The sequence below is a fragment of the Sebastes umbrosus genome, chromosome 8, assembly GCF_015220745.1.
Source record: "Sebastes umbrosus isolate fSebUmb1 chromosome 8, fSebUmb1.pri, whole genome shotgun sequence".
NCBI lineage: Eukaryota > Metazoa > Chordata > Actinopteri > Perciformes > Sebastidae > Sebastes > Sebastes umbrosus.
The window spans coordinates 13175694-13202233 of NC_051276.1; the positions used below are offsets into that span (position 1 = coordinate 13175694).

A 26540-nucleotide genomic window follows, 5' to 3' on the forward strand; every position below is an offset into this window, starting at 1 on the left:
TAGGCTTCAAACAAACTACTTTATATATATATCATATTGACTCCTTTACTTACACTGCCCTTCAGCAGGCTGATAACTTGGATAGTATGCCGTTATTATTAAGAAATACTAATAAGACATATTCATAACATCAGTAGTGACAATTTGCCAGGATAACATACATGCATTCAAACAGAATTACAGTCATGTACTGCATCTGAGGGATACAAGTAAGGACTCTGCTTCCTGCCACCTCTCTTCTACCTCATTTTCATTCCTCATACCAGATATTAAAATGACAGTAGTTATTTAAGGCATTCATGATCTGCTATACGTTCAACTCCAAACATATAACTTCTATAACAGTCAACCCCAGTGGGAAGTCAAATAAAAAGAAATGTAACACTGTGGGGTAATAAATCAAAGACGTTGGGTTGTGACATTAGCATGAAGTGTCATACAATCCCACACTGCTGCAGGGTTCATCGTATACGAATAAAAAAGATGCTCTTTCTTTAAGTTCTCCCATGATTCTTAGTGTCTCCATGTCGGCCATCGATGAAGTTCACTTGCAGTAAAGTTTGGGCTTCTGGGTGGCGCAAACAACAAACGTCTGTTTCCTTTCAGGCCTCCAACAAGCTGCAGATCATTTCTGCCACAGTTAATAGCTCAACCGAACCAGATGAGAATCTATTCTTATTTGTCTTATTTCCTCACCATTACAATATGCTAAAATCTGTCCACTATCACATGTAGGTACTTGTCAGTGTCACATACTAATGTCACTTTAAAAACATGCTTCTGGCTTCACTTTCAAATCCTTCTCACACATTTTACTTCACTTCCACAGCTGTCCTTCTCTTTTCATGATTTGCTTAGAGTATCTTCACAACATGGCAGTATCTACTGGGCAAACTGTGCAAGGAACCTATGCAAATATGTGTAATAGCATAATAAAAAAAAAATGAACATAATTTTCACTTGGCAAGAACTGACTTAAACATTCATAAAATAACCAAAGTACGACTCCAAGCTGTGGCTGAAATGAAGCTCAATACATCATGTTTAAATAACCTTGAATGACAAAAGAGTGAACTGATGAGAAGCTGTGGGTATCCTGCTGTGATCCCATGATTGTTTGCTCACTAAATCCATGTTAAATTGTTTTGGCTATTCACGACGATGATTTGTTCAGTTGCTGTACTTCTGCAGAGATTATGTGTCGTATCTGTTTTGGCAGGTTTCTGCATTAGTAGTCCTTTTTCCACCTGTGATGAGGTCCAGCTCTGACGAATTTGATCAGGTGCAGCAGGAGAAGTTTGGTTTCTTCCTTGGAGCATCTAACTTGGGCAGCGACTGATAGTGACTGTCACCAAAAGCAGCCTGTTTTGTTACCTGCCTGTGGGGCGGAAAGAAAAGAAAAACAGGTGGAAAAAGAAATTCAGGGAAGAAAAAAATCACACTGAAACATTTTTTTTTTACTGTATTATCATATGTTTTTTTAAAGATAGCTACCAATCACTTGTCCTCATGGATCAACCAATTCATTACCGTTAATAGACATCAGCAGGGCAGAAGCTACAGTATACAGACCTCAATCGAATGAGACTAATGAGTGCTTGAGAAGAACTTTCTGTTCTAAATTTCCTTTCAAGTCTTCCAACACATGTATTTTAAGACTGATATAAGGGTTCCTTGTGGAGTTTTTGACCTCTAGTAGCTCTATGGAGCTGTTTTTCTATGAATGGGTACCCGTTTCATTAATCAACCGGTGGCAGTAACAGGACAAGGACAACAAGAAGAAAATAGCTACCAAATAAGCATGAATGTATGCAGGATTTAAAATTTTAAAAAAATGGCCTTGCAAATGTTTTCTGAGGAAAGAAATGCATTCAACACATTTGCTTCACCTTCAGGGATACACACAATATGTTTTGGTAAGTCACACTGCATGTAAACGTAACCTTTGTTTATTTACAAGAAAACTCCACCGGGCATCTTTAACCCCCATGTTAGTTTTCTTTTGCTGCAACCTTTTTGGTCTTACTTTTACACACCAGAGGGCAGCAAAGGTCACAATTAAGAGCTTGGCATACAGAGCATTTGCTGTTCATACTGTATATAAGGTGGTCCTGATTCCTCTTTAGGAATTATTCAACTAGTGAAACAAAAGACTAACTAACTTATTTTCCCTCAGAGATGGTATCTTTCTCACATTTTTGGCACTGGTAATAAGTCTTTTGCAGACATTTTAACTTGTGTAACTAATTAACATCAACAATTTTTTGATTTTAGTGTCCCACTAAGCCATGCCAATTAGCCTGCATATACAACACATGTGCCATGGATCAGCCAAAACTAAATGGAATGCAGCCCATATTTATTTATTATTCACACCTGTTTTTAACAACTGAAATGTCTCCTGCGAGGTTAAAGTCTTATAGTCTTTAAAAATACACATTTTGTAAAAATTAAAACATCTTCTGCTGTTTTAACAGTTGTATCTCACCTGGCCAGGTGCAGCACAGCCTCCAGGATGTTGGAGCCATCTTTGGCACTCGTTTCACAGAACAGAGTGTTGTATGTCTGTTGGGTGAAGACGGGAAATCATTAATCCTTAATCACTAGTTTTTGTTTACTGCCAGTCACAACCCTTCACCAAGCAACAAGTTAAGAGTTATGACTTTGATTTATATTTGGATAAGAGTTGGGTGTAGGTATGTAGGAGGTGTACCAAATGTTCAGAGTTAAGTCGTCATTAAAATATAGTATAAGTATAATAAGATAAGTGGGTGTTTATTTGTCATTACCATGGCCAGTTTTTCTCCATAGCTGGTAGGAACACAGCTAGTTCCATCTTGTCTAAGATCACACTTATTACCCACAAGCATGATGGGAATATCCTCCTGGGACACATCCTGCTATGCAAACCGAAAGAAAAAAGAAGGTAAAAATAGGAACAAATGAAATGGAAAACTAAATATTGCAGAGTACATCAATATTGTAAATTGCTCTATTGTTGTACATACTTTGCAGCATTACAGAATTTATGCATTGAATAAAATTAAAAAAATAACCATCAAAGACTGAAACTATTGGTTTGACGTTAAGCACCACAGTGTGTACATAGTGTAATGTATATCAGACACATGACATACACATAGAGCATGCATAGATCAAAAGTCACAGAAATGTCAACATGCCCAACAGCACAACACATAATCCAAACAATGTACATCCAACACTTACATATCTGCTGCGTGTAAAAAGAGAGAAACAAGCCAGATCACTTAGTTTGATATTCAAATGAACATGTGACAGCACTTTTACTTACAACATCTTTTAATAACATAAATGCTGCCAATACAAATCGCCATAACAGGATAGATTTCACCTTCACTGCATTCTGCTAAAGTCTGGAACTTTTTAGCTAAATACAAACAGTGTTAGTCAGCAACTCTTTAGCAGAGGAAAGTATTGCATTACCTCGATCATGTCCACCCATTCTCGAACATTAAGAAAGCTCTTCTCACAGGTGACGTCGTACAGCAGCAACACACCGTCCGCCCGGCGGAAATACGACTTTGCAATGCTGCGAAACCTGAGATGAGAGGAAAAAATGGTTCACACAAATATGATGAATCAGATATGATGAATACAGTATGTCTGCTTATGCAATGTTGTGTGTGTGTGTGTAATAGTTTTAATAAAAATTGTATTTACACACCTTTCTTGTCCTGCAGTGTCCCATAGTTGTAGTAAAACGGGCTCTCCATCCACGATTAGTGTCTTCATCTGGAAATCCACTCCTGAACACACAAAGAAGACACAACAACATGTAAAGCTGGTAAAAAAATAAGTACACATTTTACTAAGTAGTCGCAGCCTTGCTCAGTGGCAGTGCCTGATCAGATTAACTGAATATTTACTGTAGCTATGACTTCATACTACCATGAGCAGAAATTAATCATTAATCAGTCAGCTGGCTGTTCTCGGGGAATAGTTTTTGCCTTAATTTGACAGGTCAAGGAGGAGAAAACAAAACAATAAAGACTGAGAAACAGTTGACTTTAGTTTCTCCAACTCACCCAGTGTAGCGCTGGAGTTTAATTTAAATTCATTCTTGCAGAGGCGAAGCAGGAAGCTGGATTTTCCCACAGCAGCATCTCCAGCCAACACGATCCTGTAGGCCTTCTCTGATGTCATGTAGCCCAGGTCGAGGCTGTTGTCCTTGTCATCCTTCTGGAGAGGGGACAGAGAGGCAGAGTGAAGGTAAGGAAGAATGAGGTACTCGTGCAAGACTCAGAAGATGACTGTAATTTGTATCCTGCACATTTAATTCATGTTTAATATATTTTTTGTCCTCTATTTGTAATTGCTTTTCTTATTTAGTATCACTGTCCATCATCAGCTCTGTTCATCGACGGAGATGAGGGATGTATGTCTCTTTGTAGGTCAGGAAATGTTAAAGAATACATAAAACACACTCTAAAGCTCCACTAGCGGCTGCTAGAGACTGCAATGTACACAATATAAAAGTATTTTTGAAAGGTGATGAGTTTGCTAAACTTGATAGTGGTGGAGATAAATCTGTAAAGTTTGTTGTGAAAAAAAAAAAATCCAAAAATCTATTTCCAGCTCACTGTTGATTGGGATTAATCATCATCCTCTTGAATATCTGAAGCAAATTTTGTGAAAATTTGGCCATTCATTTTCAAAATACATGTTGGAAAGTTTGGCATGAATGTCACTAAAATCATTAAGAATAATCTTATAATGAATATCAATACCAAATTTGATAGGAATCTGGCCTGTAGCTGTCAGATAAGTTCTTCCTTCATCTGTCTTTCTGTCTGTCTCTCTCAGTCAGGTTGTGGTGGCAGAACATATCCCTCCCTCCTATCTTCCATTGGATAACCCCCCCTCTTTCTTATCTTCTCTCTTACCTGAATACTGATGGCACTGAGGGCTTTTCGTGTAGTTGGGGCCGGAGGTTTGGGCTCACTAATGGGTTCAGATGGCTTCCAGTCCAAAACTGAGCTGCTGTCCGACCCAAATGCTGATTCAGTGTCCTGAGTCTCTGCTGGCTGTGATGTAGACACACAGTAACAGACATTAATACAAAAAATATACACAGACACAGAACTCATATGTTATCAATATGACTTCTTTACAACATTACAACCTGTACAGTAGCTGCATGTGAACATGAGCAAGTTGTTGAAAGCTAGAAACCCATGTCCTGCTACACAAAGTATTTTACACAAAACACACAAAACACACAAATCACACTGCAAAAAGCTTTTCAAACTGTCTCCTTAACCTCAATGCTTTACTTATACAATGTTTATATATATATATACTATATTTATATTTACTGATTAAAGCAAGGTCTGAGTGTGATTACGATGCAAACCCATCACTTCATAATTCTCACGTACTCACAGATCACCCACCAAAGAAGTTATTATTTGGGGGCTAATGACTCATTTGACCACTTAAAAATGTGCAGCTGCATGAAATATTCTATATACATCAAGTCATCCGCTTGAAATAAAAATACTTTGGAACAAATACCTGCAAATCAGCCTCAGCTGTATTTTGTGTTAATGCTACTTTGCAAATGTTAGCATGCACTGTAAAAAAAAATCTTAATTTTACGGAAAAAAACTCTTAATTTTTACAATAGTTTTCACTTCATTCTCTGTAAAATAATAGATATTATCTGTAAATTAACAAACCAACTGTTATTTTAAGTATTATGCTAATAATGAGAAATTACATTTCATTTTAATTTTTGTACAGTAAAATTACTATATTATTTATACAGTATTGTCATTTTACATACACATGTATGTAAAATGACAATAATTATCTGTAATTAAATATGTGGCTCATTATATAAAGGTTTATGTCTATACTAACAATTTAACACATTTCTTTAACTTTATATTTATGTGTACTTTTAGAATCAAACTCTGTAACCTAATTATACAGGAAATAACAGTTTTTTTTAAATTGTGTGTAAACTCAGTAAAATTACAGACACGATCCGTAAATTAACAACCCAACTGTTATTTTAAGGCAAATGCCAATAATGACAAATTACATTTATAAAAAAGTAAAAATACTATATTATTTATAGCTCATTATGTAAAGGTTTATGTCCATACTAACAATTTATTTTCTTTGTAAATGTAATGTATATCTTTATATTTATGTGTACTTTTACATTCAGACTCTGCAATTCTGGATACAAATTTAGCAAACTTTTTTCATTACATCAAAAATAATGCATCGTCTTTTTTTGTTGTTGTACAAAACACTAATCTAAGAAGGGAACATGGTAAACATTACACCTGCATCCGCATGTTAGCATTGTCTTTGTGAGCATGTTGCCATGATGACATTACAGCCTCACAGAGCCGTTGTTGAGTGATTGTAGACTCTAAGACTTGTTAAAATAAACATTGCATTGCTACAGTATCGATGGGCATGTACACTTGTGTCTCTTATTGTCTCACCTCAGTGTCAGAGTTTCCTCCCGTCACGCTTTCATTCTTGTCATCCTCCCCTTTCTTCTCCTCCCTCTCTTCCTCTTCCTCTTCTTCTTGACCCTTGACCTCCTGCTCTGAGTCGTAGCCTCCGTGGGAACCTCTGAGCGTCGACAAGCCGCTGTCCACGTAGATCTCCGGCAGGCTGTCCTCCTCGCACTCACTGCTGTCTCTGCGCCTCAGGCCTGGGTCACACATGGCCAAGGCCAGAGTGTCACAGCTGGGCCGGCGGTTGTACAGAGGGTATTCATCCATACGCTGGGAGAACCTGAGGAAGAGTCCGGAAATAACCCGTGACATAAAACACAAGGTTCAGCCAGATTAAAAAAGGACCGATCCCAAATGTCATCCAGCCACTCAGATAGTTTTGTTTTGCCTGAGTTTTGAGATATCTGTCTCTATGAGAGTTCTGTCTTGGTCCCGGTACAAAAGTTGGTAAACAGTTTGGACGCATTGGTCCAGAACCATCAACATTTTTACTATTTCTTCAGTAGAAAGTGGCCCACCACCTTTCACCTCATTTTAGGCGGGAGCAAAAATCTTAGAGGTGAATGTGTTTGTTTCAAATTTGGCCAAAAGAAACAACTGGCTATCATGGTGACCTTTTAAAAGACGCATACCACGTAACCACAGCGTCCCAGGTTCAAATCCAGCCGAGGAACTTTGCTGTATAGTCCACCTCTGATCCCTCACTGTTGAATAAAGGCTATAATGTCCCAAAATAAATAAAAACACAGACATCTGAATGCTTGATTCCACTTGGTATAAGCGACAAAAAATATTGAACTGATCCATATTTATAATTTAATAATAATACACTATACACAATACTGATACACTGTACTACTACCTGTCTACATTCCCCCAAAAACTATTATGTCCAGTATCTGTTTTTATTAAAGTGTAATTTATCTTTCATTATATTTGCCTCTGCGTAATTCTTTAAGTCTGTAGAGGATCTGTATTAATCATACAGTGTTTGTAATGTGCATACTCATAATACAGTTTCCTGTGTGTGTATACATGTATAGACCGTTTCAACGGAATTGCATTGCTAAGCAACAGCTTGGGTCCATGTTTACTTCCTGTCAGCCGATGTCGTTTATATACTGATTGTAAATTGCATAATACTTTTACTATGCTAAAATACTTTACTGCAGTACTTTGTGGTCATGACAGGCAAAATTCACCATTACAAGTTATTCGTTCACTTAAACAGAAAAGACCGCTGTTCCACCTTATTAAGATATCAAAATGTATGTGCAATTTTGATCATTTTCTTTTACCACACTGAGACAAAACCTTTGTCCCTAAACACCACAGATCATGTGGTTCAACTTTTCAGCTCATCAGCTTTGACAGCACCTTTACTTAAATAAATATCCTTCAGCATATTCAACATTTACTCTACCATTATGTAAATACACAGTCATGTGTTCTAGGAGAAAAAAAAATAATAATTCCAATCAAAAACATCTTGATTGGACATCTGGAACTGAAGCTGTTAACCAGGCGATCGTCCTAAATCCACTGTTTAACATTAAACTTCTGTCCTCAATGCAACTGAAAATAAAGAAATATAAGTACTCAACAATCCAAATCAAAATGCTTTAGGAATAAGAAGATAATATCATATATAGTGTATACTTACTAAAAGAGTAGCATTCACCCACAGATGCAGACGGTGATATTTGAGGAGATATAAATTGAGTCTTGAGACTTGTCAACGTGTCTTAACCATCTGCTTTGTTTGCAGGTCTTACCTATCTATTAGTGCATAGGGTGATGTGTAGCAGATGCTTTTACTTCTGTTTCTGTTCTTCATTTCTCCTGGTGATCCACCGTTACTAGACTGTAACACAACAATTAAAAATGAGTTTACCATTGTTTCATAGCTGTTGAATACTATTAATAAATAGTGATACTGTGAGGGTTTTGCTGAACAGTGTAACACAACATCAGATGTTAACATCTGTTGTTCCAAGAAATGTATTTTACATGTTTAAACCATATAAATGGGTTAAAACATCAGAATATCAAGTTTGTTCTCTTTCTTAAGGTGAAAAATACATCCCCCATATACAACCAGCAGAGAGAGCTGCAGTAAAACCTGATTAATCAAATATGATTATGAGGCTTATTAGCCTGCAATTCAACTTTAATGACTTATGTAGCAACTCATAACGTAATAACTGCGCATAACGTAATATCTGCGCATAATGTAATAATTTAAATGTAATAAAAGCTCATAATGTAATAATCAGCACATAATGTATTAAAACCTTGAGCGCATAATGTAATAACACTTTTGTTTGTAATGTGATAAGTTATCACATTATGAGAACATTATTACATTATAAACTTAGCAAAAAGAAGTTGAATAATGTAAAATATGCAGCGCATTATGTAATAGTTTTATAAAAGAGTAGTCTCCTTGTCTTCTTAAAGCATACAGTAGGAACCCTCTAGTTTTACATGACACAAGTGGAGTAGATAATTTAAAGCAACTGGACTTTGTCTGTTTGGTCAAGAGGACATTTGACATTTGCAGTATAGGAACCCTTCTTACATTTCATTAAATACATGATGCAAGAGGCATATTTCCCAATGTTTATTTTGTAACATGTACAACAACATTTTACAGTCAGTTTAAGAGTCAGCGCTGGGCTACTGTAGAAGCACGTCGGCCAGCTCCGTGAAGAGGACCCACTCCTTATGTAGATAAACCAGGCTCATTCTAAGGTAACGAAAACACAGCGATTCTTAGTTTCAGATGATTATACACTAAAGAAAGCATTGAGGCCAGTCTGAGGGACTGCATTGAGGCCAGACTGAGGGACTGCAGTGAGACCAGCATGAGGTACAGCATTGAAATCAGTGTGAGGTACAGTATTGAGATCAGCATGAGGTACAGCACTGAGAACAGCGTGAGGTACAGCATTGAAATCAGTGTGAGGTACAGTATTGAGATCAGCATGAGGTACAGCACTGAGAACAGCGTGAGGTACAGCATTGAAATCAGTGTGAGGTACAGTATTGAGATCAGCATGAGGTACAGCACTGAGAACAGCGTGAGGTACAGCATTGAAATCAGTGTGAGGTACAGTATTGAGACCAGTCTGAGGGACTGAAGTGAAGCCAGCATGAGGTACAGCATTTAGAACAGCGTGAGGTACAGCATTGAAATCAGTGTGAGGTACAGTATTGAGATCAGCATGAGGTACAGCACTGAGAACAGCGTGAGGTACAGCATTGAAATCAGTGTGAGGTACAGTATTGAGACCAGCATGAGGGACAGCGTCGGGATCAGCGTGAGGTTCAGTATTGACTGCATTGATGATTGTTACATAAAATGGTTTGCTGCTTGGATCAGCTAACACTTACAGTAACTGGAATAATCATGTATTAAAAAACTATTTCACATGCTGAGAATCACCAGTATATTAAATTCAGCATCATCTCTGTAAAGGCTCTCATTTGTCCAGGTCACTGGATGTCTTGTAGTCTCACATTCAAGAGGCTTCATCAATATGGAACTGATTGATGAAAATGTCCTCTTGACCAAACAGACGGTCCAGTTGCTTTAAATGATCTACTCCACTTGTGTCATGTAAAACTAGAGGGTTTCTTCTGTATGCTTTAAGAAGACAAGGAGGGTACTCTTTTTTTTAATTATTACGTTATGCGCTGAATTTATTACATTATTTAACTTTTTATTTGGCTAAGTTTATAATATAATAATGGTCTCATAATGTAATAACTTATTACATTATAAAAAAAATTGTTATTACGTTATGCGCTCAAGGTTTTATTACATTATGTGCTGATTATTACATTATGAGCTTTTATTACATTTAAATTAATAAATTTAAATTATTTTATTTATTTATTACATTAGGCGCAGTTATTACGTTATGAGTTGCTACAACTTGCAAAAAACAAAAAGATTGTGAATAAAGATTGAAGCTCAACTCAAAGCAACATAAACCAAGATAAATCCAGTCAAATGACCTAAAAGTGAACTGAATATTCATATAAAGAAGCACCAGAATACCAACTTTACATGGAGTCCACCTACCCAATGGATGAAATAACTTCAGCCTCTTGCAATGTGGAAACAGAACTAGTTTTGAATTTGGATTATTTTTGATTAAGTGTTTACCCTGGCGGTCCTCTCCACGGCGGCTCTCAGGCCATCGTTGGTGTCATGCAGCTTTCTGTTGGCTGTCCTATCCACACAGAGGGAAAAATAATCAGTATTACAATTCTTTATCCTCCGATATATTTCTTTTTCTTCCTTGAATCTAAGAGTAGAGTAAGATCCCTTTCCATCTAAAACCTCAGCATTAGCTGGTGTGTATGATCCTGGTTGACTTACTGCAGAATCTCGATCTGGCTCTCCAGGACGTCTCGCTCATCAGAGAATTGTTTCATGAGCTCCTCGTCTCTGCAACAAAACACCAAAACTTATTGGTTATCATGAATATAAACAAAAAGAACAATCAAAGTTATGACAACCTGAATAAGGGCCAGTGAAAATCTCTTTTTAGTGTCACAAAGGACATCCTGCACATAACATGGCCTACACACATTCACTGACTTTGAAAACAATAAATAGGATAAGAGATATTTCCATGCCTCTGTATGCCAGTTAATGTCAGTAAAACCAGAGAAGCTTTCACATCAGATCAACTGATTTACTCAAAGATATTACATCTAATTTATGATAGACATGAGACACCTCAGAGAAGGAGAAACAACAATGTAACCATCACTGAGACGGTCCGAGGAGGAGGAGTGTTATCCTGCCGCTGGCCCTGTTGCTTCTGTTGCTAAGCAACGCTTATGAAGAAGTTATTGTGTGTGTGAAGTCACACCAGGATATCCTGTTTCAGCTGTGACAAAATGAAAACACCCCCGGGGACGACTGCACCGTCTGTCAGTCAGAGGGGGCGTGGCCTCCGTCTCTGTCTGTCTCTGTTCCGCTGCAGCTCAACCTCTCAACGGTGGGGTCGTTTGATAAGCAGATTGAGGCCAGATATATTTATTCTTTATTCTTCTAAAGATAATGCTTTTTTTTTTTATTAATTAAAAATGGGTTTGAAATGTATGTAAGTAGGTGCATTTGGAGCTTTCTACATGTGATGCAGAACAGGGTGCAAATATTAATTATTCTCAAGTTCACATAAATCTACAAGAGAGGTGAGAAAAAGGTGAACAAAACCTGTTCTCCAACTCAGTAATTCTAGGTTTAGACTTTCAGAGTTTACACTGGAAGCTAATAGTGTGTACGCATGTAGAGTCTTATCTTACAATCCCTTTTCCTTCTCACTGTGAGAAATTAAAAATGCATCCCCTAATGCTTGATCAGCTCAGACACAGATGCTGAGGCCTATGACTCTGCACTTTAACAACAACGTCTTGCCAAAAACGGCTGCAAAAAGGATTGAAGCTCAACTCAACATGAGTCAAGATAAATCCAGAAAATGACCCAAAACTGAACGGAATAATTATATCAAGAAATAAAACATATAAACATCGACACACAGCATACATATGGAAAAAAACTCTAAGAAATTCACTGTTCAGAGTTGATGCTTTGATCGGTTAACTCCGTCTTTAGCGAGTCCATGTCACTACGCAGACAGGCAACTTTGGTCTGAGACTTCATCAGCTCCTGTTTTAATCGCTGGTTCTCCTGCAGAAAGGAGGAATACAAGTGTGTTGTAAACAAGAGAAAAGTAAGAAAAATGCCTCTGACACCTTATACACAATGTACTAAAATGAATCATTATGTTATTAATAAAGTCTCACCAGCGTTAGCTCATTGATCTTCTTCTTCAAAGCTGGGCTCTCGTCTTTCACAGTGATGTTCTTGTACTTCTCTTCTATCTGATGAATGAGTTCACATATTTAGGATTATGGGTATTTGACTTTCAGGTAGACCTAAATCAGATTGCACTCATGCTGTAGTTTTTAGAACTGCAAATACTGTACACATAAATACACACAATCACAGTAACTTTGAAGTTTCAAGCAGCGGAGTCCAGCTGACATTTGTGCTTTCATGAGGTCAAAAGAGTAAATCAGTCCTGGTTCAGCTTCTTGTGAATGTCAATGTTGTTCATAAAAGACTCAATTTCCCACTGTTTAGCAGAACCGTTTTCCCCAAACATGCACATTACTGTTAACTTAAGAGGCGGTTTGCATCTAATAGGTCAAATGTAAGCTTCTCTCCGGCAGTGCTCTCCTTATGAAGCCTGAGGCCTCATGTCATCGGCAGAGTACAACAGTGCATCTTTGTATTTTTTGACACGCTTTTTCTTTAAGACTTTCATCTGACATTTTATTTTCATGCACTTATACAACAAATTTAAAAATCAATTGAAGGAACAGTGTGTAACATTTCGAGGGATCTATTAGCAGAAATGGAATATAATATTCATAACTGGGGATGCACCGATCTGTATACTGGATCGGATATTAGGCCGATACTGACTCAATTAAATGGATCAGGTATCGGTGACAATAGGGCAGATCTATTCAATTCTGTTCTATGTTTATATACTATGTACATTAAAAAATACATTTTGACCAATTCCTTGCTGCATTAAAAAAGGTTTACACTTGAACTGTAATTCCTGTTAATTTTGAGGATCTTTTACCAAGTTACTGGTGTGCCATTCATTATTTTAATAATAAATAAAAATTCTGTTAATTTTGAAGACTTTTTACCAAGTTGCTAGTGTAGGATTTATTATTTCAATAATAAATAAAAAATTAAATTTGTATAAATAAAATTAAAAAAATGCATTTATTTGTCACATTTTGTTTTAGTTAAGAAAACAATGTTTAAGTCAAGCCTGATGTTGACTTAAACATTGTTTTCCAGAGACTTTCACACAGTGAGGCATACAGCTTATTAATTAAACATTGGTATCAGATCGGTACTTGGTATTGGCCGATACCCAAAGACCAGATATCGGTATCGGGACTTAAAAAGCGGGATCGGTTCATCTCAATTCATAACTATATTTTCATTAGTGTATAATCACCTGAAACTAAGAATCTTTGTATTTTTGTTAGCTTAGAATGAGCCCTTCACATCTTCCTAGGAACGGGTCCTCTTCATGGAATCCGCCATGTTGCTAAAGCCAAACACTGGCTCTAGAGAGAGCCTTTCACGTTTTTACATTACCTGAAGGCCACTGTAGTTTTCCGACATGCTTGTGAAACTGCGGTAAAGTGAGCTGCAGAGTGCAAAACCGTAGCCGCCGTCTGACTTCCGTTGCTCCTAAAGTAGTGTTATTATGGTAAGGATGGCCTCTGAGCGAGGTGAACGGTGTTAACACGGTTTTGCACTCCGCAGCTCCCGTTAGCGCAGTCTTGGAAAGGGTAGAGTGAGCGGAGGGGGACTCAGTTGGTTGCAATCTTCAACCATAAATCCTACACACTGTACCTTTAAGTTAGAAAATAAATAAATAGTTTTAACATGTGAATAACATTATTACCATGCACATATTGCCTATATTATCTACATGCTGTTCTACATGTTATACACAACACTGAGCAGAATCTAAATGAGAGTAAGTGGGTTGTGAATATGACTGCTGGAGACTATTGACCAGCAGTGTTGATGATGTGTTGTAGTGAAGATGAAGTGCAGTCAAAGAGATGAAACATTTACCATCTGCATCCTCTGGATTTTACACTGCAGCTCACACACTTCAGTTTCATAACTTCTCCGTAACTCATTCAGTGCGGCCTCTGTTTTCTTTTTCTCCTACACAAAGACACAAACCAACACAAAAACAAATCAAATAATTAGTTGCATTAATATAACAGTGTGCATATGTGTGTGTTTGCTCTCTACACAGTTATGTCATTTCTGTGACACAATCTGTTATTATTTATGTCAGGTTTTGAACCAATGACAGAGGCCGCTAATATTAGCAACTGTCTACAGTTTCCAAAAATAAAGACCTCTGTTAGGTGTCTGAACATGACTGTGTGCACAAAACAAACAGCAGCTCCTGAGTCAGTGGAGTACACTTACATAAGTTTATACATGCACATGGTGATAACACAGCGTTTACGTTGCCGCACCAGCTTTGAAGAAACATCAGGACCAAAGATAAGATTGAAGATTGAACAAATACAAGTTTAAATAATCTGATGATCTGATGCCTGACCAGCAAGCGCAGGTCTGTACTGTTCTGTCACCAAGTCAGTCGTTTTCACTTTTCATTTTATGTCATGGAAAGCTAAATGTTGTTATCAAATCTTATCATTTCACACACCACACTGTTTAATGTGTTCCAGGAAATATCTCCAGCTTTCACAAAACTCACAATCAAGTAGTTTATAATTCATGGAAAAGATTGAAAACAAAGGCCAACAAGGCAATAAAATAACTTTAATACAAGAATTTAAAAGCTTCTGTTGCAGTAATATATGCCTGCCTCATTGTTGACAATTGTCAGTAGCACAGAATGACAGAAACTGCCTCGAATCCATCCCTAAATTTGACTTCTCTCATGAATTTGCAGATTAGCTGGAGCCACGCTGGTGGCATGTCGGCTAACTTGAATCACCAAGTATGCACCCTGATTCCTTATAGATTGTAATTTTTATACACACATCACCCAACCTTATCATCACAAATATATACAGCAGCCTTATCATTTTAAACACTGGAGGATAAAACTCGCTCCAGCACCTCTATCTATCTGCTGTTTCCTATCTGGAATCCACAGAGTTGGGAAATCCAGCTGATCAGCAGGCGTGTCTGAGTTTGGACGAGTAATCTGATATTCAGCCCGTTCGTTTGTTTGACATGAGGGAAGAGCTGAACAAACTCTGCTTATCGCTTTTACCTACACAAACTCAAGAGAAACAAATACATGAGCCAGGAATCTTAAAACAAGATAAAAAAGTTTTTTTTTTTGTGTTTTAGGGGTTTTACTTTATTATGTCTGAGTTTTGTCCCACCTGCTCTCGTGTTTTCCTCTCAGCAGCGTGGATGCGTTGGTCCATCTCCTCCTCCATTTCACTGAGCTGCATTGACGCTTGGTCCTGCGCTCTGCAAAACAATAATAGGATCATTTCACTGTATACTCCACAAACATCCATCCATCCATTATCTAGTGTATACCGGCTTATCCTACTAATAACACAAGTTATATTCTTTCAATTAATTCATCACCTCAATCAATTCATAGCTCTGCATTTTACTGAATGCTGCAGCCCCAACAAAACCCTAAAATTTGGTTTTATAAGAAAAACGATGCCACATAATTTCTTGCTGCTAAATTCTGATAAAACTGAGATGCTGGTCATCATTAGCCCTGATCGACACAAGTTTGATCAAGTAACTGTAACTCTAAACAACTGGGTGACTTCTCAAATTTTGAAAGACAAGAATCTTGGTGTTACATTTGATCCTTTAGTACTCTCTCTTTTGATCAACACATTAACAAAATCCCAAAGACTGTGGAGTTGACTTTATTTAGAAATAAGTTTCCTGCAAAACACTGGTGACACGACAACATAAAGATCAACAGGCAGCTGAGCCTACAGCATGACGTTATACAGTGTTATTAGTTATTCCCGGCTTACAGTATGTTATAATATTTAAACACATTTTTATTATTTTTGCAGTCCCATTGTCAATGAGAGGAACTTCTCTTATACCCCATCAAATGTCATTACAGTTACTTAAATATCAGCCTATCTCTTACCAAACAGTTTTGAACTGATAGAAAGAAGGAAATCAGTGATTACTGTAGTAAATATTGATTAAACAATGAGGCTCCACAATCCTGTTTCACATCAATGTCAGATGAAAATGTTCATTTCACTTAATTTGAAGGATGCGAGTGACTGTTTGTATGTGTGTGTGTGTGTGTGTGTGTGTGTGTGTGCGTGTGTGTGTGTGTGTGCATGTGTCTGTATTTCCTACCGTTTGATGGCGAGGGCCAGGTTCTCCATCTCTGAGTTCTGCTGTTTGATCTCTTTGGTAAAGTTCATCACGACTTTCTCAAACTGATTAATCAGTCTGGGCTCAGTCAGACTGATGTTCTGGTACAACGTAGCTGCTAGTTCACTCCTGGAAGACAATAAGGATTTGACATCAGCTCTGTTCTGTAGTACTGGCATGTGACACAGTAATATTTCCCACAACAATATTTTAGGAAAAGTCTAACAATCCTGATTGTTCTATTGAAATTAACATCAGTGAACTGTGAGTAAAACAATTCTGCTTTGTCAGCTCTGCAATGAATGATATGTGGATCATAGATGACCTAGTCAGCTGTTTTATTGAGTCAAACTGTAGTCTACTGGGTTGTAAATGTTTGAAGTTCAAAGGAAGGTTTGACATTTTGCGAAATACGCTTATTTGCATTCTTTCTGAGAGTTAGATGAGAAGATTGACACCACTCTCATATTCATCAGTTCAATATGAAGCTACAGACAGCAGCCAGTTAGTTTAGCTTAGCACAAAGATTGGGAAGAGGGGGAACAGCTAGTCTTCCTCTGTCCAAAGGTAACAAAATCCCCCTATCAGCACCTCTAGAGCTAACTAATTAACACTTGTTTGAGTATTCGGTACAAAAAAACGAAGTGTAAAAACAACAATTCACCATTTTATGGAGGTTATGTATGGACTAGCCTATTTCTTGGCTGGCACCAGTTGCCACACAACCATGGAAGACTCTAGGAAGTTACAGGTCCCAGTCAAGTAATAGTCTGCCATATAATCCCACGTAAAACTGAAACTTAGACAGAGACATAATGACAGAGCCAGGCTAGCTACTTCCCCCAGTATCCAGTCTTTATGCTAGATAAGCTAACTAGCTGCTGGCTGTAATTTTACTATACAGACATGAGAGTGGCAGAACTCTTCTTATTTAACTCTCTGCAAGAAAGCAAATAAGTATTGTAGGGAAGCCTGTGCTGCAGCCAGGCGGCTACCTCTGGTTCTGAAAAGTGAGGTCAATGCTGAAGTGCCTTAAACTTGCATTCTTTCTAATAGCCAGCAGGGGGCGACTCCTCTGGTTGCAAAAAGAAGTCTCATTGTATAGAAGACCATGAGAAAATGACCCTACTTCTAACTTGATTTATTACCTCAGGAAACATTGTAAACACGAGTTTAGAACCAACAACCATTTCAACGTATTGTCAAATACACAAAAGATGCACAGCTAAAAATAGACCAAATTACTTGATTGCTATTTTTGATGCACACTTTGTTTCGCTTTATTTGCCAGTGACACACCGTTCCCCGTATAAAACCATACAAAAACTAGGAGGATATGTCAGTGTAAAGCCTAATCACACAGTTTACGCCATGTATGTCGTACTGAAGTCATTATAATGATACAGTGATAAAGCGTCCTGTGTCACAGCGTGATGGTAAAAGGGGATTATACAAGTCTACAGTGTGTTTGTCTTCTGACAGGGTGGACTAGCTGTAATGCTAAACATATAGACACTGCTGCCTGCCTGTCAGTAACTCACAGTGACACACAGTGTGCTGCAACATCATAGTGTCAAACAAACTGATCATAAAAGAAAAACACATACAGTGAAAGTCGTACATAGAAACTGTTGTTAGGTTGTAACAGATGTGATCATGTGTTCAGGATTGCTGTTGAAGTTGTAGAAAACAGCTCTCCTCCAGAGAAAATCTTAAGATACTATGCGCACAAAAAATGCTAATGTTTTGTTTGGGTTATTCATCACAAGATTAGAGTCACAAATAGTTGAAGAAATGGCACAGAAATAAGTCAAGTGACCCAAACATTGCAAATAAACTCGTTCCCTTATTCTGTTTTACTTGCTGTGCAAAACCTTGGCTTGTTTTTCTGTTTGCTTTTGTATTTGCTTCACGAATCTCTCTAACCTGGCCCACCAGATGGTTTGTTACACAGAACCATCTGAGAAGCCGCCATCGGAAACTTTTTGGAAAATGGCAGGCACTTTCAAAAAAGTACTTGGCAGGTGATTGGATGAACCATCTGTCAATCAAACTCTTGCCGAAGCCAGCCGGGAGAAGAAAAGCCTTCAGTGCCGTTCTTTGCTCTATTTTTCAATGAAGATATACTCTCCAGTTCTGATATAATTGATGATATTGCAACATCTACGCTATCCTCTTCAGGAGCCGCCACCGTTGTTTAGAACGAACAGTCGCCTCTTTGTGTCGCGTCACACACCTAACCCACCCCCGTAGCTGCCAGTAGCTTCTCACAGGACGCTGATCTGTCTGCAGTCTGGCTGGCTGGGCACAAACACATTACTTGACGCCTGACGAGATGGATTTTCCTGTGATATGTGATCTGCTGTGCAAGGCAAGAATCTCCCCTGAACTCAACAAAAACATGATCAATTGTTCCACTTCTTACATTAACACACTCAAAAAGCCTAAAGCCGTTGTGGCCACACTTACAACATATGCTGTATACAAGTGGGTTTCTAAAAAGGTCATATTTCTGGAGCATTAAAAACTAAACCAAGCATGCAGGACATCCTGTGCAGAGAGGAGCCGTTTCAATCAGCTGAGAGACTCAATTATGTAAACCAAAATACACTCTTTACATCAGCCTCAGTGAGCAATAAAATTATTAATAGGATGTGTAATTGATTTGTTCCTCTTGGTGTTTCTGTCTCGTACTTACACAAAATATTCTTTCATCCCCTGAAAAACAAACACTTTTCTGAAGTTAACTGTTTTCCAAATCTCTCAGCTGACTGCTGCAACAGTGAATGTAGCTGCTTGAAAATAAGGGAGTGTATTTAGCAGACAACACCACTGTGACAATCAATGTCCTGATGTCACAGTAGCAAGGCACCACGAGGACGAGTCCAATGCCAGGCCTGAAGGAATGACTGAATTTAAGAAGACGTAAGACCTTTAAGTGAATTAGAGGACAGATTAGATTACTTAGAAATGGCCTATATCTTCATCAGTCTGCCTACTGTATAGGCTCATATAGACAGCTAAATGTATATCTCGGTCACAGCTGAATCCCAAAGGGTCATGAGAGACATCATGAGAGAAAAGCCTGAAGTCTCACCAGAGAAAATGCAATGGTGATGTTCTAGGAACACAAAACTCAAAGCAGTGCTGTGGCTTACATATTCAAAAACAATCTAGAAACTTGACCTGATAGAGAAAATCCTGACTGACCTAATGACCCTTAAAGTGCAAGACAAATATACATTATGTTATCTGCTGCAGACAATAATATGTAAAGTTTTTGTAGGCAAAGGTAAGTTTGAAAATACAAATAAGCAATAGTAGGCCTGAGTTGTAAAAAAGGTGCATGAACGAATGAGGGTTACATTTTTTAAACAGTGTCTCAGTTTAGAAATAAATTGCTGTTTCCCTACTGAGCTTCACAGTCGAGAAAAAAAACCTTGTGGTTGTTGTTCATAAAACCTTTTTTCTTTTACTTTAATAAGGAAATAAAAACTTCACATCTGGAATCACAGATGTGAAGTTTTTATGCAGACAGTCATACTGCAATACAGTGTTGAGTGTCGATGAATACTGCTATCCAATAAAATCTAATAACATGATACTACTGACTCAGTACTATATCATTATTTTACCATATTTACCACATTAACAGTGAATGTTTCACTGTGAATTTTCTTTAGTTTTAGTTCAATGTAGGACCACTCCAGTAAGTCTCTCTAGAAATGATAATGTCTTCTCTGCATGTAGTGAAGCTGCTGACACACCGGTCTCATAATATTTAAATGAAGTTCTACAACTTCGTTTGGGAACAAAGGCCACACCTCAAACACATCCCATTTCCCCACGATAGTATTTAAGTACACCTGATCCATTCACTTTTCCTTTTCACACACCCCACCCCCCCACCCATTTTTTATTTTCTCTCTCTTTTCTCTCTCTCTCTCTCTCTCTGTCGTTTGCATACAGAAACCACTGGGGGCTATACAAACACCAGAGTTTGAAAGAGATGCCTCCCCCACTCAGAGTCTTGACTCCCTGGTTCCCTCCTGCCTCCTGACGACACCAGTCCAACATCGCTCTCCTCCATCCACCTGTCCACGACCCTGATTCCTCACCTCATCCCTTCATCCCTCTTCCCCTCATCCCTTCATCCCTTTTCCTCCTTCTGGACCCTTAATCTGTCCCTCCTACATCATCATGACTCCCCTCATCATCTATCTATTGTAATAAACTGTTCTAAACTCATACCGTTATCGGCATGGTCTTTGTTAGTGAGAGCAAAGAAGGAGAGCATGGTTATGTCTGCAGCTGGATGTGGCTGAAAATATACAGTATTTTTAGTGGAATCATATTGTGATTGATATTGATTGATTATTTTGCCTGATCAAATGAATGATTATGAGCAAACTACATTTAAAAGTGAATATAATAATAATAATATTAATATAATAATAATAATAATAATAATAATAATAATAATAATAATAATAATAATTATTATTATTATTATTATTATTATTATTATTATTATTATTATTTATGATATATTTTGTTTGATATAAATGGCATATACTGCTGTTGGTAAGAGTACAGTTTCACAATTATATAGGTTTTTATCTGACTCTCCTATACATTAGGAAATGATTCAGACCTATATCTCCACACAACAATAAAACAAATGTTAAATTAACAGATAGTTTTATAACATTATACCAATAAAGATTATGCTTAGAACATACAGTATATTTCAGTAAAGAACAGAAATGGAAGCAGAGCATTAGACTGGTGGTCTTATTGTGAAAATAATATCTTATTGTTTGTATTTATGGTAAAGATCCAAAAGACTCAACCGTACTAGTGTCAAGGCAGACAGAAGACAAACTTCTTAAATCCTTTAAAACTTTTAGAGCTGCAACAAAAAAATGTTTTCATTATTGATTAGGGCTGCACAATTAATCAACATTTTATCGAAATCAATCAAAATACCATTGTTAAATTAAATATTGCATGTCCTGGCCTACACATCATATTCTACAGGCATAAGAAAACTTTAAAAAACATATTTGTTTGGTCCAGATCCCCACAAAAATCCCATCATAATCATTTCAATATGTTTTTCAATGAAAATGAGAATAATAATGTATAAATTATAATTTCCTCCAATATCGCAATTCATATCGCCATATCAGTCAAAATAATCGTAATCAAAATCGTGCAGCCCTATTATTGATTAATTGGTTTACTATTCTCAATGAATCATTTGGTCTATTAAATGTCAGAAGATGGTGGAAAATATCCATCACAGTTTCCCAGAAATTCCTAGGAAAAGTTTTTTTTAAAACCTAAATATATACAGTTTACAATTAATATAAAACAGACAGAAGCAGAAAATGAAGAAGCCAGGACTATAGGCAATGTGTATTGGCATTTTTGCTTGAAAAATTACTAATAATTGATCTTTTATGAAAAAAATAGTTGCCAATAATATTTTTTCCTATTGACTAATCATTTAACATGTTTAACTTCTCACTCTCCACACATCTACTTGTTTGTTAGAAGTGACGGATCTCACCCTAACTGAAACAGATGTGAGTCAACGTGAGAACTTGTTTATTTATCTTTGGATTATAATGAAGATGTCTTCAGGAAAACAGACAAGACAAATATCACTCTTACAGTCACACTGTCACTGTTTCCTGAGTCACAGAATGTGTCTGTTATTCAAATAACATGGCTGCAGTTGTTACATTGTTGCCCTGCACTTTTAATGTTATTTCTCTTTAATATGTGAATTCATCCTTGGAGATCATTATGTCTCACCATCACCTTTACCTGAGAACTTGTTTATTTATCTTTTGGGTTATAATGAAGATGCCTTCAGGAAAACAGACAAGACAAATATCACTCTTACAGTCACACTGTCACTGTTTCCTGAGTCACAACATGTGGCTGTTATTCAAATAACATGGCTGCAGTTGTTACATTGTTGCCCTGCACTTTTAATGTTATTTCTCTTTAATATGTGAATTCATCCTTGGAGATCATTATGTCTCACCATCACCTTTACCTGAGAACTTGTTTATTTATCTTTTGGGTTATAATGAAGATGCCTTCAGGAAAACAGACAAGACAAATATCACTCTTACAGTCACACTGTCACTGTTTCCTGAGTCACAACATGTGGCTGTTATTCAAATAACATGGCTGCATGTTACAAACAAGAGTATGTTGCACTGCACCTTTAATGTTATGGATGTTCTCTTTAATATTTAAATTGGAGATCATTATGTCTCACCATCACCTTTACGCACACTGCGCTCTCTGTTGAACACATATCTTAAAATAATTTCCATATTTCAGAGACATCATCCACCCATCTGTAGCTACTGCACCAGCTCCCTCCCTGGCTGCCAGGTGTGTGCTCTCTCTCACCTGGGGATGAACTTGGCCTGCTCTCCGAGCCTCGTCTCGAAGTGTTCCCAGGCCACGGACACCTCTCCTCCCTCGGACTCCATGTCCTCTCCGTAGCGGTCGTGGAAGCCGCTGATGAACTCCAGCAGAGTGACGGTCCCGTCGTTGTCGACGTCCAGCCGGTTGAAGATGCGGTCGGCCTCGGCCGCGGACACCTGCAGCTCCGCGCAGATGGTGAGGAACTCGTTCCTCTCGATGCGGCCGGAGTTGTCCACGTCGTAGGCGCGGAAGAGAGTGCGCAACCGGTCCTGCTCCTCCACGCTCATACCTTTGATGGAGGGAAGTGGCTGGCTGCAGAAAAGAAGGCGTTTCAATAAACAAAAAAACAAAAAACCCTACAGAACTGCCAGGGTTTTATTGTCTGGACGCATGCAAAAAAGTTTAACTCCCAACTCCCAGGCTTGATCTCGCTCTTATCCAAACATGTCGACAGCTGTTACGCATTCACAAAGAGTCTGATCGAGATAATCCATTATTAAACCATCTGAACCATCTCGATGAATCAACCGTGGACGCTTCAGCTCCTGTTTTGTCTTCACCAAGTAATTCCACCGGTTTGTTTCAGCCAGCAGTCAGCTGGACGGACAGAAAAGCAGCTGTGCCTGACTCAGGTAACAAGCCACAGCCATCACTGACTGTGTGATATGTATTTGTGTGTGTGTGCAGTGTGTGTGTGTGTGAGGTGTGTGTTCACTCAACTCTCTCACCTCAACAATAGAGGAGGTCTGGGCTTCAGGCCAAATGAAAGTGCTTTCATTGTGGAGGCTGAAGGCTAATAGCCTGTAATGATGTATGATGATGAATAAACTTTAGAAATGATAGAAGCAGAGATTATACCTGTATGATATAATAGATTATACCTGTAGTAGAATATAATCTCCAAAACACCCAAGAAAATAAGTTTATATTACCTGAGACACGTAAACATTGACACACAATGTACTGTACTCCATGTAATTTTCGTGTAAAACGTATTCAGATCAATAAAATTACTTTTTCCTATTATGCGATTTATTGTGCTTTTCCCCTTTCCTTTATTGTGTTGTATAGTTTTTTGTGCATGTAAAAGGTCTGCAAGGTTACAAAGCCCGAAGTCCACGCCAAAGGGAGTTACTCTCCCCCAACAGAAACACTGCTCCTGAACTGCCTGAAACGCCTTGCTTTAAGTCCTGCCTTTTCTTCCGTAACGTGGTGATGTCACCGAGTAACACATTTGCATAACGGCTAGTTTTTCACACCCTCAAACAAAACTAGGAGCTCCAACAGAGTGTTTCAGACAGAGGGTGAAAAGAGGTGCAGCAGCACAGCCGGTATGTGAAAAGCAAAATGATTTTTTTTTTTAACATTAAAGCATATCAACATGTTTTAATAGAAAACCCAGAATGCAAGTATGCATGGAAATGAGCATAGTAGTTCCCCTTTAATTAATGATTTACTTTCTGAGAAGGTTTTATCTATTGCATTACACGGAGCTCAAAAGTAAAACAAACGAACTAAAACGTATATTGATGTATGCATGAACTTGTGTATTCTGTTTAAGCCTGGGATCCTGTTTTGAATTTGGCACTGAGCCTTTCATGTTTTTCCACATTGTGTTAAAGATACATTTATTTACTTGTAACTGGGAGGCGTCAGGTACTTGCATTTACAGTCAGATCCAGGTTTTTATTTCACTGTAATGTGGTAATGAGGTTTTTCTTTTCTTATTTTCCTTAATTTCCACAAACAAAAGAAAATCCCACCCTTCAGGCATACATGTCTGTGAAAGGTGACAAATAGTTCCTTGCACATTTTCTACTATTACATGTACTTTTAAAAACAAACATGTGACTTTGATATCACCTGGATATGACCTGTTCCTCGTTGTTTGGAAACTCGTCCTCAGAGGACTTCTCGTCCTCTGGTTCTGCGTCATCTCCTTCCTCCTGATGTCGTTCTCTAAAGCCACTGATGAACTCCTCTAAGGTCACTGTGCCGTCGTTGTCGATGTCCAGGCGGTTAAATATGCCATCTGCTTCTTGGGATGTAACATGTAGCTCCTGACAAATAGTAAGGAACTCTTGTTTTTCAATGCTCCCTGAATTATCCACATCGTAGACGTGAAAGAGTGAACTCAGGCGGTCTTTTTCTTCCTTGCTCATGCCCTTTGTTGATGCCATAGTTTTGCTTTAAATATCTTCGTTAATTTGGCTTTAGAAAAATTGGAATAGTACAACAAAGTCAAATAGTTAAATTATACTTTGTATTTCCTTTTGGTGAGAATCAGAGATGGTTGGAAGCCAGCTGGAGGGATCAAGTAAACCAATCTGCTCCATGTTTGAAAATATCCTGTTGCTGAAAGACTGCAAGATAAAGTCTCAATCCCTCAGTTACCTCACTTTTATATCTTCCCTCCTCCTCTATCTTTTTCCTTTTTCAACACGTGGACACTCCTGACAAAACCACATTTTTTGGAAACCTCACAGACGATGTTAACAAGCTGTTGAAGCCATGAAAGAGTGGAAGAAACCCTGCAGGCAGGCCAAAAAGAGGAAGATATCAGTGTGGCCAGGATCTGCAGGATACTGTTTCTATTTCCTATCTTTAAATGTTGCACTCAATATTCAAAGTGACATGCATGGGAAGCCATTGTGCAGAGTGCTGGCGGCAGCCGCTATACACACAAACCAGCATGTTAAACTTTTCTTGTTTTAGAGGAGCAGTAAAAGATGATCTGATGAGGAAGTTTGACTTTTTTCTCACAATTTTTTTTTACAAAAGTTAACTGAGCCATGGTAAAGATAATAAATGAACGAGCCTGATCAAAACTCGAGGCAACCCTTTTAAAGATTCTATCAGAGCTAGATTATCCTGAGATGAAACACCCCATGCCCTGCAGGTAATAGAGTCTCTGGGTGGAACAACATGTTCTCATTCTAATTCGTCACATACTGAACCGCTTTGTCAGGGCCCCTTGGCGTCACTTTCTACCGCACTGGATAGCCCAGCGCGTCAAACTATGACGCTCCATAGGGTCGCAGTAAACACATGGTTAATGTTGTGAATTCAAACTAAAACACTTGCTTGGGTTTAGGCAAGACAACCACTTAGTTAGGTCTAGAAAAAAAACATCATGGTTTGGTTTAAAATTACTGTCTTTGACGTGAAAGTGAAACTTAAAGCTGCAGTAGGTACGATTGAAGCACATATGATTAAGACAAGTTATTTTTATAAAACGGTCACTATATCATGACAGTACTGCAGGAGACAGGTAATCTGAAAAAAATCATGTGCCTCTGTGTCCTCCGGTGCTCCTAATGGCATCTGCTAGATTGCTAAACAGTACACTACAAGACGTTTCTGAAAACATTTGAGGTGAGAAATAGGCAATATAGTAACAGAATATTGATTCATATTTGATCAGCGCTGCCTAGTTTGACCGTTTGATCAGAGTTTGCGAGTGATTGACAGCTGCCATCGTTGAATGAACAGCCAATAGGAACGCTCTCTTTCTGAAATGACCTGTGATTGGCCAAAGTCTTCCATCACAGGCTAGATTTTTTAAAAGCCTGGAA

General features: G+C 38.0%; 1 protein-coding gene across 2 annotated transcripts; it reads right to left on the minus strand.

The window, feature by feature from the left end:
* Positions 1-26028, minus strand: rasef (RAS and EF-hand domain containing). 2 transcript variants are annotated; one of them, XM_037776694.1, is made up of 18 exons: positions 24829-26028; positions 22948-23277; positions 16495-16641; positions 15525-15615; positions 14221-14316; positions 12348-12425; positions 12116-12231; positions 10912-10980; positions 10696-10762; positions 8297-8385; positions 6504-6801; positions 4926-5066; positions 4068-4221; positions 3707-3788; positions 3466-3580; positions 2790-2897; positions 2489-2565; positions 1-1378 (listed from the first exon to the last, which is right to left on the minus strand). In XM_037776694.1, the coding sequence occupies exons 1-18, from the start codon at positions 25143-25145 to the stop codon at positions 1279-1281; spliced, it is 2475 nt and encodes an 824-aa protein (XP_037632622.1). In that variant the 5' UTR covers positions 25146-26028; the 3' UTR covers positions 1-1278. The 2 variants fall into 2 exon arrangements, with proteins under 2 accessions (XP_037632622.1, XP_037632621.1); XM_037776693.1 differs by having other exon boundaries at positions 2790-2900.
* Positions 26029-26540: the final 512 nt, after the last annotated feature.